Source organism: Anoplopoma fimbria, chromosome 12 (genome assembly GCF_027596085.1).
Source record: "Anoplopoma fimbria isolate UVic2021 breed Golden Eagle Sablefish chromosome 12, Afim_UVic_2022, whole genome shotgun sequence".
NCBI classification, from domain to species: domain Eukaryota; kingdom Metazoa; phylum Chordata; class Actinopteri; order Perciformes; family Anoplopomatidae; genus Anoplopoma; species Anoplopoma fimbria.
Window position 1 is genome coordinate 18,775,004 of NC_072460.1, and position 19,007 is coordinate 18,794,010.

Sequence of the window (19,007 nt, forward strand, 5' to 3'; positions counted from 1 at the left end):
ACATATATATGTGTGTGTGTTTATATATATATTTATATGTGTATATTTGTGTAAGTATATACACATATATATTTATCCTGCTTACGCATTTATATATATATGTATATGTATATACATATATATATGTGTGTAAGTATATACACATATATATTTATCCAGCTTACACGTTTATATATATATATCCAGCTTACACGTTTATATATATATATGTGTGTAAGTATATACACATATATATTTATCCAGTATTATACGTACATATATATTTATATATATATATATATATGTGTGTAAGTATATACACATATATATTTATATACACATATATATTTATCCAGCTTACACGTTTTATATATATATATATATATATATAGTTTATATATATATAGTATATACACATATATATATATACAATATATATATGTGTGTAAAAATACAGACATATATATTTATCCATCTTACACGTTTATATATATATATATATATATATATATATATGTGTGTAAATATACACACATATATATTTATCCATCTTACGTTTATATATTTATATATATATATATATATACACATATATATTTATCCATCTTACGCATATATATATATATATATATATATATACAAAACAGAGTTCCCTTTAATCCCCAGTCTTCCCCTTCATGCCCCCTGCTGGCCCTGCAGTGAACTACACCACCGTTGCTGCTCGATGTGACGTAGGTTCCTGTGACGCGCAGAAATTTTAAACTATCGTCCTTCTCAGTGATGGCGGCTTCGTTTGGTTCTCTCCCTGCAAGCTGTAATAACAAATGGTACTACACCCGACAACAGATCGACAACAGCCCATCTCGGCGAGCTGGACTTGATCCGGACAAGGAGCTGTCCTACAGACAACAGGCGGCCAACCTGCTGCAGGACATGGGACAGCGGCTCAATGTGTATCTTTTGTCGGGGACGACTAGCCTGCGTTAGCATGCTAGCTAGCTAGCGACGCTTAGCCGGTCAGGCGAAAGAGCATGCCGTGTGGGTTGTTGTTGTGTTTACTTCGAGGGCTTTTTGTTTGTTTTCCTGTCTCCCTGTTTGTTTTCACGCAGTTGTTTGTGATGTAACCACGTAGACGTCACCGTGTCTGCTGTACCTCGGAGCGGCGTAGTGGGCTAAAGTAACCCGGAGCCACGGAGGCCTGAGCGGTCTGCAGGCCTCCAGGACGTTAGCATTAGCTTCACCTCTGACTGTGGGTGTTTGGGGAGAGAAGGTGGAGATGTAGTGGGACAACACTCTGTAGAAACGTTGTGTTTAAGCGTGTTTAAGTGTTTTAAATAGTCTATATGTTGGGTGGACACTTGTATTTACTAAAATAGCTAGCTTCCGGCTAACACCTGGAGCTAGCTAGGGTGTCTGTTTGTGTCCCACTGCTGTGATCATGAGCTTCATTTAACCTCCTTTAGTTATGTTATTTCACATGTAGACCACTCACCCCTTGTTATAGTCAAGATGTACTATAATGCAGATGTTGCTATTGTTTACTACGTTGTCCTTAACAACCATGTATCAGGTCCCAACTCACAATAAACACAGCCATCGTGTACATGCATCGGTTCTACATGGTCCAGTCCTTCACCAGATTTCACCGAAATGTAAGTGTTGATGTCACTTAAAGTCCAAGGTTTTTCTTTATTTTTTATTTTTTTCTACATTGTAGATTAATATTGAAGACATCCAAACTATGAAGGAACACATATGGAATTATGTGGTAAACAAACAAATGCTCAACAAACCAGAATATGTTTTATATTTTAGATTCTTAAAAGTAGTTGAATGAGAAGGTGTGTCCAAACTTTTGTATGTTCAATCAACTCATGAACTTCTTTTGGTTTTCCTCTCAACAGGTTATTTCTCCTGCCGCACTCTTTTTAGCTGCAAAGGTGGAGGAGCAGCCCCGAAAGTTGGAGCATGTTATCAAGGTGGCCCATGCATGCCTCAATCCTCAGGATCCTTCACCAGATGTACGCAGTGATGTAAGTGTTGGGCTGTTGTCACAATTGCCTGCAATTGTGCTCTGTCTCCCCCCTGAGCTTCTCTGATGGGGTAGAGATTTAATCTCCAAGATCAATATTGCTTTATTCATTTTAATAATTATTTCGTGATTGATTTTCGTTCTGCCAAATTAAGTTTTGTTTTTTTCTCCGTCCAATAGCTGCTTCAGTTCTGATGCTCTTATATGGACTGTTTTTTGGCAATAAGTTAACCCGCTGAGCTTTCTTCTTTCTTCTTGTTTTTTTACATTTGATTTAAACTGGGTACAACTCCTTGACTTGGTGTTTTGTTATCAGCCACTTCAGGTTAGGAGTGGATGATCTGACAATTTTCGATTTTGATTGATCCTTTAAGGTGTCCATAATCTCCTTTTCAAGCGAATTCCAGATATTGCGGTATCTAATGTATTACATCTGTTCTCAACTTCCCATGACCACAGCGATATGTGAACAAACCAATAGAGTGATGCAGCTAAATAGATGACTATTTTGTTTAGATGTGGCTCGTTCTTGGGTGACGTATTGTAAACAATGCAACATAGGTTATGGCTAGTGGCATGGCGGATGTAACCTTGAAGGCAGCTGGATTATTGCAATGTCTCTAGTTCACATGATACCTACAGGAACACGTATCACAAGAAAATCATTGGCATTGACCAATCAGTTACCTGTGAGGAGCTAGTGGCTTTAGGTGTGAATTAGGTGTGTGCGTGATAACGGGGAGAGGGGACTGTTTGTTAAAAACTACAATGGCTGCTCCTGAAGAGGTTAGTGTAGATGCAGCTCAGTTATATCAGAACTCTAGAGTATTTCCTCATTGAAAGAACTCTACTGAAGACTTTTCTCAATGGAAAAGATGTTTACGCTCTGCTCCAGACTCGCTTCAGTAAGCGTTTGATTGACAGATGGTGTATCCAATCACTTGCCAAGTATTTTTTGAAAGTTCCAATCGGTTACCAGTGACAGCTTCTCGGAAGGTTTGGTTTATCAAACCATCTTGTTGGTCAGGTTATGGTGGATGAGCAGCTTAAAGGAGAAGGCGCAAATATATTTCCAATACTCACATCCAATATTTTTATTTTCAGGACGTATTTACCAATGTGTGATTAACAGAATTTCAAAAGTGTATATTTGTGTTTACATTTTTACTGAGTATTGTTTTGTGACATTTTGCTTTTTCTATCTGAGTTTTGAGTACTTGAAGTGTTATTTAATGATGTTTGATTTTGGCTTCTGTTTAAAACTTAAAATCCAATGGTTTTAATCACCATTTAAAACACGTGTAGTATCTTACCCTACCTCAGGGGTTTTTCCTTTTTGATAAGTGGGTCTGTGTAGGTTTTCAGTGACCCAGGTTGTGTGATGTTTAGAAGTAAAGCAAAAGCATCTGTACTTACTGTTCAGCTTTTAATCGTCTCACTACTTATCTGTGAGGCTCCGTCAGCTCTCCGTGAAAGGTGGGTTTAATGTGTTTGTCAACGGATGGAGGCCTCCCAGTTAGTAACGTGCCTGTCCTCTCAACCTCAGGCCTACCTGCAACAAGCCCAAGACCTGGTCATTCTTGAGAGCATAATACTCCAGACCTTGGGTAAGTTGGGAAGGAAAAACTGGGTCCCTTGATTTCCCTCCAGTAATGATAATAATAGTGCTAACCTGTTTTACCTTTGTCCACAGAAAGCCATATGCAGTTAGCAGCACAGGAAAGAGACATTACGTTTAACATTAGCAGCACTTACCCACTGTTGCATTACAGTGTTGCTGCTTTTGTCTATAACTTTTACATTTCCCTCCTTTTTTTTTTTCTCTACATATTTAAAGCCATTTGTTTAAGGACTAAGTGACGGATCTCTGGTTTAAGCTTTTTTACCCTGTTTTCAAGCTTGTAGGCAGTTGAAGAAGATAAATGGTTTTAATTGAAAACTCCAAATTGTGATTTTGTTTTTTTTGTAAAACAAGACTCAGTGTCATGCAACAAAAGGATGGGAATCGAGAATTTTATCTGCATGCTTTTAATATTTTTTCACATTCATCTGTTTTCATCTCGTCCAGGATATTATTGAAAGACCCAAGTTAATCTCTGCAACACTTAGTTTGTTATAACAGTATACATTTCTGGTTTTCAGGGACTTGAGTGAAATCTGTGTGGTGCATATGTTAGTTTGACTTCTGCATTTCATTTATCGAGCCTTGTCTCTTTTTGTCCCTTTTTTTTTTTTTTTTTTTTTAAATTACAGCTTTTGAAATCACCATTGACCATCCTCATACTCATGTTGTCAAGTGCACTCAGCTCGTCAGAGGTGAGCATTAACTCTTCAACTTTGCTAACTCGTGCTTGTATATGTCAGCATGATAGGAAGTTTGCATCTTAAATTGTTAATACGCAGGTTTTAAGTGTGTTTTTTTGCTCTATTGTTGTTCCAGCGAGTAAGGATCTGGCTCAAACATCATACTTTATGGCAACTAACAGGTATATACGCAGTTCACTGTTAAATAATAGCTTCTGTCGTTTTTTGATTAAAAACAGTAAAATGGCGCAATATGCTTTCATATATTTTGTATTTATTATGTACAATCCTCTAACTCAATATGTCTGCTCTCTTCTCTCTCCTTATTTTTATGTTTTTTATTGCCTTCTGGGATGTATCCTGCCACGTAGTCTGCACTTGACCACGTTCTGCCTGCAGTATAGTCCGCCGGTTGTGGCCTGTGTGTGCATCCACCTTGCCTGTAAATGGTCCAACTGGGAGATCCCGGTGTCTACAGACGGCAAACACTGGTGGGAGTATGTTGATCCCACAGTAACCCTGGAGCTGCTGGATGGTACGTGCTGTAAATGACCTCTTAAATCAAGTACAAACAGGAAAATTGTGTCTGAAAAGGAATGACAAGTTATACATCAGTTTTTTTTTTAAGCTGACGTTGTCTTTACTTCTCCATAAATTATTTCAGAACTCACACACGAGTTCCTGCAGATTCTGGAGAAAACACCCAGCCGGTTGAAACGGATTCGCAACTGGAAGGTACATATTTTATTTTCCATTTCTCCTTTGCGACCAAACAAAGTACAGCTAAGACATCCTGCAGTGTGTGGACATTTATCGTTGAATGACTTAACCTTTGATGCCCCTTTTTTTTTTCTCGGCTCCCAGGCTGGAGGTCAGACACCAAAAGCCAAGACAAAAGCTCAGGAGGAGGGTGACCAGAGGGACGCCATGATGAGCATGATCTCTATGTCCTCATCGGAGAGCACCGTGGCAGGCTTGATGAGCCTCTCAGCTCCACCTTCTGCCTCCTCTTCCTCATCCACCGGTGACAAGGACAGGGGTGAACCTGGCAGTGCTTCGACTTGGAGTGGAAAAGGTCAGGCTGGATCTGAGCAGCAGCAGCCCAACAACGAGGTTCACGCTCCAGCTAAGGTGTCGCTGAGTGAATACAGAGCCAAGAACGCAGACGTCCTGGCCGCCCAGAAGAGGAAGCTGGAGAACATGGAGGCCAGCGTAAAGAGGGACTATGCCAATGCTGCCCAGGCTCTCATTGGTCAGCAGCAGAGGAAGGAGAAGCATCACCAGCAGTCCAGCTCATCCTCGTCTGACGTGTCCAATCCGTCGCCCATTATTCTGAAAATCCCCCTGGAGAAGGAGCGGCACGAGAGGACCTCTCTCAAAATGCGCCTCCCCCTCGCTGGGGGAGGTGGCAGTGCTCGAGGTCAGGAACAGGACATCAAAGTTAGAATACGAGTGCCTGATAAGCAGAGGGGGAGCTCAGGAGAGGAGGGCAAGAGCAGGGACAAGCACAGGGAACGGTCTAACCACCACCACCATTCCCACCATTCCCACCATTCCTCCTCTACCGGTGCTTCACTCTCCTCTTCACACAAACATTCATCTAGTTCTAGTGGGACTGTCGGAGGCAGCAAAAAAGTCCCCAGCGACTCGTCTAGAACGAGCTCCTCATCCTCTTCTGCATCACGTAAGAGGACACACACCCAAGAACCCACTGCAGGAACTCACCCTGTCACTAAAGTCAGCAAGTCCTCTAGGAATCCGTACCAGCTACCCTCCCTGTCTTCCTCCTCTGGGCAAACTCTGGGGCACGGCTCTGACATTCTCCCCGCCCTGGGTCTCCCCCACCACCAAGGGAGCTTTCCCCACTCCAAAGGTGACAAAACAGACACTAATGGGCACGGTGCAGCGGGGGGGCCCCAGTCGAACGAGTACCAGGACACTTTTGAAATGCTGAACTCACTTCTGAGCGCACAGGGGGTCCAGCCATCACAGCCGTCCATGTTTAACTACAGATCCCAATATGGGGAATACCGGTACAGTGGTGGCTCCAGAGGGAACAACTCCAGGCCCCCACCCCTCCCTTCAGAACCACCTCCCCCACTGCCCCCACTACCCAAATAGGTTCCTGATCAGGAGACGTATTATGTACATTGTACTTGACATCACCAACATCCATCTTGTTACATAAAGTATTGTATAATGTTTTTTTTCTTTTTAACTCACCCAGCAATTTTTTATAGGTGTTGGTGTGACAGCAGTGAAATGTACCGGTGAGATAAATGAGTATTCAACCTTATTGTTTTTACACTTTTTGGGCAATAATGAGTGGTTTTTAAAAGCTTGCAAAATGTGAGAAGAAATACAGGAAAGTGTAGATAATATTTTTTTGCTCTTCTGTTAAACTCAAATGAAATGTGATAACGGGACCTGGTAATTTTAGCATCACTGTTTTGGTGGAAGTTTTTGTCTTGAAATCATGAGGAAAACTAAAAGATTTCCATCACATACCTGTTAGGTCTTCTTTCCGATTGTCTTTTTGTAATGTTTTTATAGTATGTTATTTATTGATTGAATGCTTTTTAAAATAACATAGCCCCCTTTTATACCTTTTTTTTTTTTTTTTTTTTTTTTAAGGTTTGCCCTCTTTGTTCTTTTTGGGCAGAGGGATATTTCTTCATCAAGACTGTACAGGCTAGATTGAGAGTGCATGTCTCCAAAGCCATCTTTTCAATATTTTTGTCCTTTTTTTTTCTCCCTCTTTTTTTTTTCAAACAGCCATAACCTAAAAAAAAATGTGCGAGCCCATCCCTGGTGTTTATCTATTTTAATTCTTTATTTTTTTTTTTGGTAAGCTTGTACAAAGACTGTAAAATGTTTAAAACAAACATGAAATATTTTTTACATTTTGTTATGAAAAATTGCAAAAAAAGATGTAAATTAAGGAATCTTGTACCTTTTTTGTTTTTAGATTTTGTGTGTTGCAGTCATTGTTTTAAATGGTTGTAAAATATTCATATTCAGTTCTCTAATTATTACACTAATGGACAAAGTTCATACCAAGAATATACATCTATGGTTTTATCAAAGGGTTCAAACATACACAATTATGGTCACAATGAAGGAATTGCCAACAAAAAAAAAAATCCCTCTAGAGAAGAAATGTGAGTTTTTAATTCTGTCATGCAATTTGGCACATATGCATCTGTTTCATCTGGAGAACCAGTCTTTTTATGATCAATGCAGAGAAAGAAATGGGCGTAATGTTTTGCTAAACAACATTCTTAATGGTGACAGCAGTGCCCTAAACCTGCCAGAAAGAAAACAAGTTTTCCTGCTGGTGCTCACATACATTAATTGAATTTATGATGAATTTGTGTTTTTAAAAAAAATTGTGGAAGAGGTGCATCATCTGTACATTTACTTCATACTAAGCTTTATGTGGTTTTGATTGTATAGAAATACTGCTCTTAACCTGCTTTCGTTTATCAGTTTGTAATCAACTTAAAAAACTTAAACTTTATTGCAAGCGTTATATACATACAGGTACATGCATTAAAAAAAAAAAATACCTCTGTATTTAACCCATCCTAAGCATTTCAGGAGCAGTGGGCTGCTGTAAAGCGCCCGTAGAGCAACTTGGGGTTCAGTGTCTCGCTCAAGGTCCCTTCGACATGCATAGAGTAGGGGCCGGGTATCGAACCCCATACGTTCAAGGATCACCCGCCGAACATTAGCCGCCCTCAAAAACACATTTGTTTTAGGCTGTTCACAGCAATGCAGTACAACAAATCATCAGCCATACAATTGTAATATATTTTTGTTCCCATGATTATATGGAAGACAAGCTGAAAAGATTACAGCTCTTTGCTCAGGCAGAAGAGGTTTATTGGTTATTCAACTCTTGGTTGTAACAGGGAAACAGTAAATGCACTGAATATTTATCTCAGTAGGTTGGCCTACAATGCAAAAGATAAAGTGTTACATGTATAATGGTTAGGCTGTTAGATTATATGTCCACTATTTTGCCATTTTCGAAAATTTGTTTTAATTGGTCTGGACAATTCTTCAAATTTAAGTATTGACCTTTTGTTGTGAGAAAGTCATAAAAAAGGAAGCTCATTTCAAAGTAAAACAAATATGTGAGAAAAAATGGAAGACACTCATGCAACCTAACAATGCAAAAATCCAATAGCTACAGTTAGTTTCATGTTTTTCATGTCTTGGTGTATTTAGTGACACTCAGGTCTGGAAATGAAACGTTTTGGGATTTTATTTGTTTTCAGTTGAAACGTTATATGTGAACACTGTTCTTTTTGATAATATGTGGTTGCTTTATTCTCAATTAAAGTCAATAAATATTTTAAGAAAACTCTTGCTGCATTACATGTATTTATTAAACGTCCCTGCTGCAGTATTGTGGGCGGAGGAGATTTTTTTTTTTTTTTTTTTTTTTCGGTTGGTGCCACTTTGATTGGCAGCTAGATTGGCCAATGAAATCCCCTGAGCTTTGACCAATCAGAGCTCAGAGTGGGTGGGCTTAAATTGAGCTCGCTGTGGCTGTGGCAGTTATCGGCGAATGCAGGGAAACCTCTGTGGTGCGTCGCGGAAGCAAGTTGAGCCTAGTCGGACCTTTGTGACGAAGGTAAGCAGTTTTAAACAATAAATATTCACTTTCAGACACGGGTGCATTTTGACGTTATCGATAAAGATAACAGCCTGTTTGCTATTGTTCGGAAAAAAAACTCCCTTCTTGGCTGCAAATGGTGAAAAGTAGCGGTCGGCTAATGTTAGCAACTGCTAAACAAAGATGGCCGCGCCATAACTGGAAGCCTGACGCAGCACGTCGTACGTTCGAACCGTTCACATTGTTTTGATATCAGTGACGTCATCATGGTAATCACTCATTAAAGTGAATGTAACTCACAAAAATAACGTCTGAACCTCTTCAGACGTTATTTTTAGTTATCACAATTTTTTTTAATTTTTTATTATCTAATACATTTATCAATATTGTGACGTATTTCACTATGATTTAAAAAAAAAAAAATATATATAATTATAAATAATCAACAATAATGTGGGTGAATTAAATTAATAGAACAGCTGGAAATGTCTGGTAAGTTCACTTTACTGTTATGACATTGCAACACCCAAAGATATTCAGTTTACTGTCATACAAAAAGCCAGAATGAGTGATTGCTAGTTTTTCCTAATTTAAACAAATGACTTGCCCACTCTCAAAATAGTTAATTGGTTAATTGGTCTGTCAAATGATTAATCTCAGAACTAATTGTTTCAATTCATTATTTCTTTTGCAGGCTTGCAATGAACAGAATACGAATCCACGTTTTGCCTTCGAGTCGGAACCGAGTGACCCAGACAGCTCGTTCTCAGGAGCCCCAGACGTGCTCCTTTACCCAGAGACCATGCTCTCAACCCCGCCTGGACGGCCTGGAATTCTGCATCAAACACATCTTGGAGGATAAAAATGCCCCGTACAAGCAGTGCAGCTATGTCTCTGCCAAGAACGGCAAGCGCTGCCCCAATGCAGCACCAAAAGTCGAGAGGAAAGATGGGTGGGTGCAAAGTCAAAATTTAATTTGCCTTTAACATCTAGAAACAAGTTGCACCTCAACTTTATTATTAACTGTAAGTCTTAGTATGGAAGACACTTTCTCACATTTCTTCTCCAATGACTCTTTCTGTTCTTTAGAGTGACGTTCTGTGCAGAGCATGCTCGCAGGAATGCCATGGCCCTCCGAGCTCAGATGAGAAAGGCGTCTTCCGGTCCATCCCCAGAGTCACTGTTGTCTCAGCTTAGTGGTTACAACCGTGCAGAGACTCACAGCATCGACGGCGGTCGCTCTGAAGCTAGCCGCATTTTAGGTACAAGGTCTTGTTTAGTTTTTGTCAATTGTTGGCACAAGTTAATCTCGGGTGCATTGACATTCCCTCTGTTGTGGGTTAATCGAGGTGGTCGGTTCTTTTGCAGTTAATGTTTACATATGTAAATATAATTTTTAATGTTTAACTTCACCTGCTCTGGACAGACGAGGACAGTCTGAGTGAGGAGGAGCAGGGCCCCTTGGTTCTAGACCAGACGTGGAGAGGAGACCCTGACAGTGAGGCAGACAGCGTTGACAGTGATCACGAGGATCCTCTGAAGTAAGCTAAATTAAGTTTTTGCTCTAAAGTTGCATTGTGATTTTATTGGATTTAGATTGTAGTGTTTGCTTAGACTTCCAAAAGCTGTGACTAGTGGTCTAACGGATCATAAAACTCATGGTTTGGATCGTTTCATGATAGTCAGACTGGTTGGAAGAGTTGAATACAGAGTGACTGGGCCCTTTTCTGGTAAATACATTTGTTTACTTTTTTCTTTTTGTAAATTCCAGACATGCAGGGGTGTACACAGCAGAGGAAGTGGCCCTCATCACCCGAGAAAAACTCATCAGGCTCCAGTCCCTCTACATTGACCAGTTCAAACGCCTTCAGCACCTGCTTAAAGAGAAAAAGCGCAGATACCTGCACAACCGCAAAGTGGAGCACGAAACTCTAGGTAAATATAATACTTATGGGTAACTAACTACACTTTTGCCTTGTTGACATACCTGTTTAACAGTTCTTTGTAGAAAATCACCCCACACCCTGTCACGTTTACGACCTCACAGCCCTGAACGTTATCTGTACTTGTTTATGTTGCTGTCAGGGAGCAGTCTGCTAACAGGGCCTGAAGGTCTGTCCATGAAGGAGAGGGAGAACCTGAAGAAGCTCAAAGCGCTGCGCCGATACCGTCGTCGGTACGGCGTTGAAGCCCTCCTGCACCGGCAGCTTAGGGATAGGAGGCAGGCTGTGACAGACGGAGCATCTCAGGTGTGACCCCATCACAGCAGTAGTAAAACTAGTAAGCGTTAATACTAATGTTTAAGGGTCAGTTCACCAAACCCTACTCCCACTGGTATCTGGCCTTGAAAATAGTTTCACGTTTGCTTGTACATGTTTCCAGATATCCATGTCTGAAACTTCATTGGCCACCCTAGTGTACTTGTGAAGGGAAATATCTTTGTTTTAGAGTGTTATCCAACAGCACATGTTGTTTCTCTCATAAGGGATAACAGTTGAGGGGTTACTCAATACTCGTTTAGAGCTGGGCCATAAACAGATTCCATTAATTCAAATTAAATGTTTAGGACAAATGTTAAAAGGAGCAATATACAATATTAAGAGCATTAATATAGTAGCAAACAACTATTTGCTATTTAATGATATAGTGGAGTAATGTCTACCTGGCCACAGAGTGAATGCACGCTCACTCTCTGTGTGTAGTTATCGGAGCTTCTCCCTGCTTTGTTGACGTAGCCTGGCCGTTCAGCATGCCCAACCGGCCAGCTCACGGCTGTCGCGCTGCACTGCTCTCATATGGCGGGTTCAGCTGACAACGTCTATAGTACCCAACCTCTAGTTGGCTATAAAGTTTGTCGAAAAGCCTGTGCTAACTGAAAGAAGCGGCACAACTGATTTTATTCTAGCATCTCAAACAGAGGCACTCAGCCAAGTGGGAAAAGCATGTTTTATTTATTTAACAAAGACTTAAGTATGGTGAAAGCTAGGTTTAATTAATCCCAATAGGGGAAGAAATCCATGTCTGCATTTACCTATCGTTAAAATAAAAACAAAGTTTGTTTGAATAATTAGTTGTCTTTTAAAGGCCCATTTTGTTTTAAGTGAAACGTGTTTGTGGCCATCTTCATGGCCACTTACCACTGAGAGGGATATTTCTGGGTAATTTTGGTGCACTGGCCCTTTCTGAGGTTAACTCAAAACATCCAGGATGTTGAGCATAAATGTTGTTCCTAATGTTTTGATTGACTAAATGCAATCTTTTTATATTAAAAAAAAAAAAGAGAAAATGTCCTGTTTTCTTAAATGTAGCAGGTCAGTAGTTTCCAATAATGTATAATACTACACTGGATGGGGGAGATGATGCATACCAGTGGGTTTGGGATAATGCTTAACATATTTGAGTGTAGCAAACTGGAATTTCCTTCTTTTTTTTTTTTTTTTTTTTTTTTTTAATTTTTATAGACATTTTCTTATAATGGTTCTTTTGCAATCAGGAATTATATTTTTATTTTATTTAATTTTTTAGGGTGACTTTTAGTTATAAAGGAAATATATATATATATATATATATATATATTTTTTTAATTCTGTTTTGACTTTAAATGACTCTTCTTTACTCTGTTGTAGCCACACACAAGAACAGTGCACGAGAAGTGCATCTCCTTTGAGGAGGGAACCCGATGTACCAACCCCTGCCTGCCCATGACCCGTCACTGCATCTCACGTATCCTCAATGATGTTTTCATTTTGTGTTTGGAAAATGGTGTGCTCTGTTTACATACAAAACAACCTGGGCCCTGTTTCAGAAAGCAGGGTTTAACAAACTCTGAGTCTAGCCTTTACTCTGTCTTGACTAACCCTGAGATGCAAAACCTTCTTGTTTTTAGTCCAGAACGGCTGATCAGAGTTCATTCAATCTCATTCAAGTATGAGTTTATTTACAAGCGTGGTGAATGAAAATATCCATCATCAATGGAGCTCAGATTCCACACTTTATTTATTTTTAAAAGAAATTGCAAAAAGAGACATTCAGAGGGTTTTTTTTCGGCCGAGGGTGACTTGACTCTATAATACTTGAATGTGAGCAGGTTAGGATCACAGTCCGTTACCACGGTAACACACCTGTCTTCCTGACATTGAAAACCCAGAGTTTCCCTCCTCTCAGAGTTAACCAACTCAAAGTTTTCACTAAACCTGTCCTCTGAAACAGGCCCCTGTATAAGTTGAATGAAAATATTTACATGTAATCATTTTCACTTCACTTCATAATGGCCCTGATCAAGACCAGTCGCTTGCAGTAGCTGCTGGTTTCAAAGGGTGCCTACATAAACTCCTTCCTGTGGTCTGTTGATTTTTCCCAGAGTTATAAAGGGTCTAATCTTTTCAGTTGGAAGGAACAAAATCCCTTTTCAACCTGCCTTCCTTTTTTGCCCCAAATCCTTGAGGCTAGTCTCATACTTCTTCTATCTTCAATACTATTTTTATATTGTAGATTTTCCTCAGCTAACAACAACAAATAGTAATAGTCTTCTTGCCACTACTTAAGTTTGTGTGCTTCTAATTGTTGTTGTAGTTGGAAAAAAGATTTTACAAATCTGCTCTGCAGTTAAGCCTTTTGCAATAGGACTGGAGCGATATGTTGTCATAGATGACAAAAATGCATCGGAACTCTGCAAATTGGAATTGGCGTACCACAGCAGTACAACTGCTACGCATGAGAAAATTGCGGACCGGATTTCAAGCTCCGCGCATGTACGGAGGTGTTTATACTCTATGCACTGTTCGTTGCATTGTTCTCCAGAACACCAGAGGGCGTACAAACAAAATGAACTGTAAATATTCAAAACAACCACCAGTTATATCCCTAGACTGTAGGTGTAACCGGCCAAAAGCCATAAACCAACCTCAACGACGCCGAGGAGGGATTTTAATTATCTGTAAACTCATCTCATATTCATGAACTACGGTATTGCCTTTTTATAAGCCCTGTCAGGAAACTATTTTAGTATTGCATGTGTTATAAAGAAACAAAGGTTGAATATCCTGTAAACTATTTTATTAGGCTGCAAAATATTTACTCACATTAAGGTTTTTAAGACTTCCTGTGTCTTATTCAGCTTAAAAATGTGTTGGCCTTCTTTTGTGTGATTCCCTAGACATGTAAATGGAGCTTTAATCAATGACTGCTATGTGATTGTGATTGCGCATGCAGCGTTACAAAATTTATGCGCACCACATGCCGACTTGATTATGACATTTTCTGGTGGTCTCGCCGTCTTCACAATGGCGAATTGACACTAAGCTTAACATTTCAGTCTTGGATTGTTGTTACAATCTGAAAACTGTTTAGATTTTCCTTGCCCCACACTGATCCATTTGCTTGTGATGATCTTAACTTCATATTACTCAAGTTATTAATTATATCCATGTTTAACTGATTAAAACAAATCTATGTGCTGCCCTATAAAAGATTCTAGTCATCTGAAGGATTTTACTTCATGCAATAATTATCCAAACTTGTGAGGTTAAAATTTCTCGTTTAATAATAACCACAGGTCAGAATTTCATTTAACCTTTTAAGATGAGAGGTTTCTCTTCATTCTTTGAGTTATTTTTTTATTTTGTGTTTCTGTGTTGACGTCATTGTCCTTGACCACCAGACACTCAGACATCTTCCAGGACAGCAATCAGTTGCTTTTCAAAATGTGCCCGGGCCTGCAAGATGTCCCGTGTGAACGCACCGTGCACATGGGGCAGTCAGACGATCCTCGCTGCCCGCTTCACCTCACCCTGCCTCCCCCCATGTACCAGCCTGAGCAGGAACCTCCACCACAGGAGCAGATCACCACTGCAACCAGAGACATGTATCTGAGTGCGGCAGAGCTTCAGCCCACAGAGAGTCTTCCCCTAGAGTTCAGTGATGTACGTAGAAATGATGTATATGCATTGTATTAAAAATGTCATGTGCCACACTTATCGTTAGGACAGATTGCTGGTGTGCTAGGGTGCTTTCACAACTACGCAACCATCTTTTAATGCGGTTCAAACTAACTCTGGTGCTGTCAGAGTGGTCCTGTTTTTGTTAAATCTAAAGAAGGCAATCCACTGTTTCTTGCTCAGGTCAGACCTCGACATGCTACAGGAGCAGTCTAGCTCAAACTTGCAGTGTATGCCATGTAGTTGAATCAGAATCATGTTCCGAAAACAAATGCAAAACTAAGCCATTTGCTTGTGACGGGACTGGGGCCACTTCTAAAGGGTCTCGATTCTGTTGTTTTGATCCGCACCGAGTACGATTGTTATGCTCAGCTCTGCCAAAGTGAAGTCAACAAAGGGGGTGAAACGACCCAGAGTCTGATTACGCAGGTTGGAAAACACCTTAACGCCAAAAATGCACCAAGCAGTGATTGTAGTGTGACGAGCTGAAGCACAATGTGTATGGGAAGCTGTGGCTGCTGCTCCAAACTTGGTGACAGCTTGATTCTGCAGTGCGGCTAAATGTTTGGGATAATTTGACTCTGGGTAGCAAATTGCAGCCAGAAAATACCCGCAGCCAATCAGTAAACTGACTCCTGTTACAAACATTTTTTTATTTATTTTTTTAACCTGCTTTAAACGCATGAACACGCACCCTGGCAGCAAAAACATTCCACCACTTCGCTTGTTGCTTTTCAGGCGTAACTGATACGGACAGAACATCCCGACCCGGTCTCTGTCCTCTCTGTGAAAGTGGATCTGGGATTTTTAGCAAGAATTCAAAATGATTGTAAATTGTTAATATATAGCTTGATGGATGGATGGACTTTAGCTCTTGCTTTGTTTGTACAAAGTCAGTGTGAACCAGACCAGAACCATGAAAGGCAAACATATTTTCAGCAAAAAATGTACACATTTGAAACTACTGACATCTTTAGAAGATGGGAAAATGACGTGTTTTTAAATGTAGTGACTGTTTGCTACTCTTAACAAGCCACTGAGGGTCTGCTACTGCCAGATTTAGTTGTGATGTTTTTCTGATGATCAAACATTTAGATTTATTCCACAAATCTCTGCAGCGCACCGTTTTCAGTTTTTAGTATTGTACAATGTTTTATAAAAAATATAAACACAAAATTGGGCTTAAAAGAATGCTGGATCACAAGTGCAAAAACGGCATGCTCCTCCGACATACAAAGCAGCAACACCTGAAGCTGCTTGCATTAATCTAATCATCCCAAAACGAGGACGCTCCACCGGGTGGCCGGAGGTGTAAACATAAATAAAACATATATACATACAACGTCAAATGGCTCCTACAACTTGTGTTAAGCTTTAGATTTCATCCTATTATACAGGACCTGGATGTGGAAGGGGACGGTATGCAGGGTCCTCCGTCCCCCCTACAGTTTGACACGGCCCTGGCCCTGGAGGACCACACCATCAGAGCCATCGCCGAGGGCCCGATGGACATCCTGACCGGAGGGGACCCAGACCAGGTGGACATGGACGCCTCGGGACAGGAGCTCTCAGAGAGAGATGTGGATGCCATCATGCATGACCAGGTTAACTCTCAATCAGGGGCATCTTGAGTTTTTTTCTTTTGAATGATTGCGCCCATACACTGTTCATTATATGTAATGTGTAGGTCTAATAAAATATTGGTCACAAAATTTGTCAGTACAATATCAATTTTAAGAGGTGTCAGATTGTGTGATGGATGACTGGTCAATTGTTAAAAAAAAAAAACTTTAATAATAAAATGATATACACTCATATTAGCTTCAGTTAAACTTTGGAATATACTCTTTGCACAGAATCAGCACTGTGTATTCTGTCCCTCATCTTGTGCATTGGGAGAATGTTAGGATGGGATCTCTTCAACAGCCAATACCAAATAGCAGATAAACTATTTGTTAATGAAATCTCTCTGCCTAACTAATGTTTGTAAAATGTAGGAAAACAATCAACCAGCCTTCGGCTTTAGTGCATCAAAAAACCTAAAAAATAAAAAGAGGCGAGAGAAGCCAGTCATGTCCAGGTAAAAGGAAAATATGGATTGAGATGGTTCGATGTGAATGTCTTTTATTGGGGTTTCTTGTTTGCTCAGAGTTTAAGGCACTGACTATGAACTGAATATTTCCCGGTTCAAGTCTGTTTGAAGACCTTTTGTTGCAAGTCATTTCCCTTATTCTCTTCCCACTAATTATCTGTAATTTATCTACTGTTGACTTAAAATAAGGACAGAAAATGCCCTACATATATATATTTTTAACATTATTGTTTAATTTTATTCATCCCCCAAAAAAGATGCAAGTTTCAGTGCTCACATCTTTATCAACCAACGCTGATTGACCAAAACATCACAAAAAGTCACCCATTAAATAAAAAAAACAAAACTATATTATTTATAATAAAACAATTAAAAACTGTTAAACAGAACCTCTCAAGCTGCAAAATGAAAGTAGGCTAAGATTAAAGTCATTTAAAATCACAGTTGATGTCCTACTAAGGAATCTCTATATGTGCTGTCACATCCCCTGGTCTTACTGGGAATTAGTTCACTCCACTTTAACCTCCACTCTCTGTCCTCTGAACCAGCTGCCAAACTGTCTTCATCTGGCCCACTGAAATGAACTGAACAAAAATCATTTTGTTTCAATCTTTTTTTTTTTTTTTTTTTTTTTTTTAAATGAATACATTGAATAATTTATTTTCTGTCTTAGTCACACAGGGAGGGAGCCTTTATCAGTCGTTATAGATAACGTTAATAAGTTCACAGCATATAAACAGGGCTGGATTTGTGTGATGGAATCAGCTGGAGATTAGGCTTCACTAATTGCACTGGAGGAAGAAAAAATAGGCCCTTTAACCTGCCGGTGTGCTGAATAAGACTATCCACACTGTCCACAAGCAGCAATGTCCCTCATCCTCCATAACCCAAATGAACATATAATATACTCAACAGAGTATTTGGTTCTGTCTGTTATTCAGCACATTGATTAGCAGCAGTCACATTGTGGGAGTTTGGCTACATTTCTTTTATTGTCAGATTTCTGAGGCAGCCTGTCTTGAGCAAGGTTTCCATCCAAATCCGTTGTACATTTTAACTCACAATCACATTTCTCCCACAATCCTCTGCCCTAAAATCTGAACAGGCTTTAAAGTGAGATGTTATAAAAAAAAAAAACTCTGAAGCAAGTCAGAAAAAACTCCAACATTCTTGTACTTCATCTCAGACAAACATATGTAGGATTTCCACCATGACATCAACACAAGTAAAAGCCTTCTTTGTCTGAAAATGGCACTGTATGTAGTCAAAACAGCGGAGCAGTAAATGTGTCACTGTCCTCCTAACTTCCTGTTCTTCCACCTAGGTGGTGTCAGAGGTTATGGGAGGTGAAAAGGAAGACGCCACTGATAATCCACTCCAAGACATCGTCTCTGCTGCAGTTGATGCTCCTTAATGAAAATCCTCGGCGGCTATATATAAAGAATTTGTTTCACTTTCTCAAATACCTTTACAGACCATTTTCAATAGTTTATTAGGCAAAACATTCATTGATTGTGCTTATGTACGTCATGTTGAGGTTTTTTTTTCTGGGTTCAATTGCCATAAATTGTACTCAATCTGTTCATCTGTTTTCAATAAAAAGGAGGACACTCATCTTTCATCCACAAAATCAAACAATTTGATGATACATTTGTTGAATTTAATGATCTCCAGATGGTATTTAAAGCGTATTAGGTAACGGTTGCAGTTCAACAATGGGATTCACAGTGGAGTGCCAGAACCCAACATCCAATGAACATAAAACAATGTGATAAGATAGCAGAACAATCCCAGACTTCAAAATCAAGGAGGACCAAACACTTCACACTTCCACTATTAGATTGGCTTACAGCACAATACACATATGGAGACCTCTGCAGAGCGTTTGAAGTAAACAGATTCACCTCAGTATTATACATATATTAAACATATGCCAATGCCTGTTTCATGGAGCTAAAATCATATACAGCTTTTTTTCAAAAAAAGTATATTGAAGTTATGTTTGGCAGCATGGGGACAGCCTCCCTAAAAAAGAAAAAA

At 39.7% G+C, this 19,007-nt stretch overlaps 2 protein-coding genes and 1 non-coding gene across 4 annotated transcripts; all 3 read left to right on the forward strand.

Annotated features, from left to right (window-relative positions):
* Positions 1–721: 721 nt before the first annotated feature.
* ccnt1 (cyclin T1) lies at positions 722–8,660 on the forward strand. 2 transcript variants are annotated; one of them, XM_054608977.1, is made up of 9 exons: positions 722–932; positions 1,550–1,631; positions 1,884–2,012; positions 3,558–3,618; positions 4,265–4,327; positions 4,452–4,497; positions 4,687–4,850; positions 4,980–5,050; positions 5,180–8,660. In XM_054608977.1, exons 1-9 carry the CDS (start codon positions 760–762, stop codon positions 6,434–6,436), a joined length of 2,046 nt encoding a protein of 681 aa, XP_054464952.1. In that variant the 5' UTR covers positions 722–759; the 3' UTR covers positions 6,437–8,660. The 2 variants fall into 2 exon arrangements, with proteins under 2 accessions (XP_054464952.1, XP_054464951.1); XM_054608976.1 differs by having other exon boundaries at positions 4,265–4,326; positions 4,442–4,497.
* Positions 8,661–8,870: 210 nt separating this feature from the next.
* kansl2 (KAT8 regulatory NSL complex subunit 2) lies at positions 8,871–18,605 on the forward strand. The gene is made up of 10 exons (XM_054609866.1): positions 8,871–8,957; positions 9,634–9,891; positions 10,029–10,201; positions 10,366–10,480; positions 10,711–10,874; positions 11,025–11,188; positions 12,566–12,662; positions 14,607–14,860; positions 16,273–16,479; positions 18,292–18,605. The coding sequence occupies exons 2-10, from the start codon at positions 9,641–9,643 to the stop codon at positions 18,379–18,381; spliced, it is 1,515 nt and encodes a 504-aa protein (XP_054465841.1). The 5' UTR covers positions 8,871–8,957; positions 9,634–9,640; the 3' UTR covers positions 18,382–18,605.
* Positions 13,207–13,340, forward strand: LOC129100434 (small nucleolar RNA SNORA2/SNORA34 family). The gene has a single exon (XR_008531668.1). It is a non-coding gene; the product is annotated as a small nucleolar RNA SNORA2/SNORA34 family (small nucleolar RNA).
* Positions 18,606–19,007: the final 402 nt, after the last annotated feature.

Excerpts from the sequence above, each read along its gene's own strand:
- ccnt1 (XM_054608976.1), top strand. The coding sequence starts at position 760 with ATGGCGGCTTCGTTTGGTTCTCTCCCTGCAAGCTGTAATAACAAATGG. Across the intron at positions 4,498-4,686 it reads TACTTTATGGCAACTAACAG|TCTGCACTTGACCACGTTCT; the intron begins GTATATACGCAG and ends CCTGCCACGTAG. Across the intron at positions 4,851-4,979 it reads AACCCTGGAGCTGCTGGATG|AACTCACACACGAGTTCCTG; the intron begins GTACGTGCTGTA and ends AAATTATTTCAG.
- kansl2 (XM_054609866.1), top strand. The coding sequence starts at position 9,641 with ATGAACAGAATACGAATCCACGTTTTGCCTTCGAGTCGGAACCGAGTG. Across the intron at positions 9,892-10,028 it reads AAAGTCGAGAGGAAAGATGG|AGTGACGTTCTGTGCAGAGC; the intron begins GTGGGTGCAAAG and ends TCTGTTCTTTAG. Across the intron at positions 16,480-18,291 it reads ATGCCATCATGCATGACCAG|GTGGTGTCAGAGGTTATGGG; the intron begins GTTAACTCTCAA and ends TCTTCCACCTAG.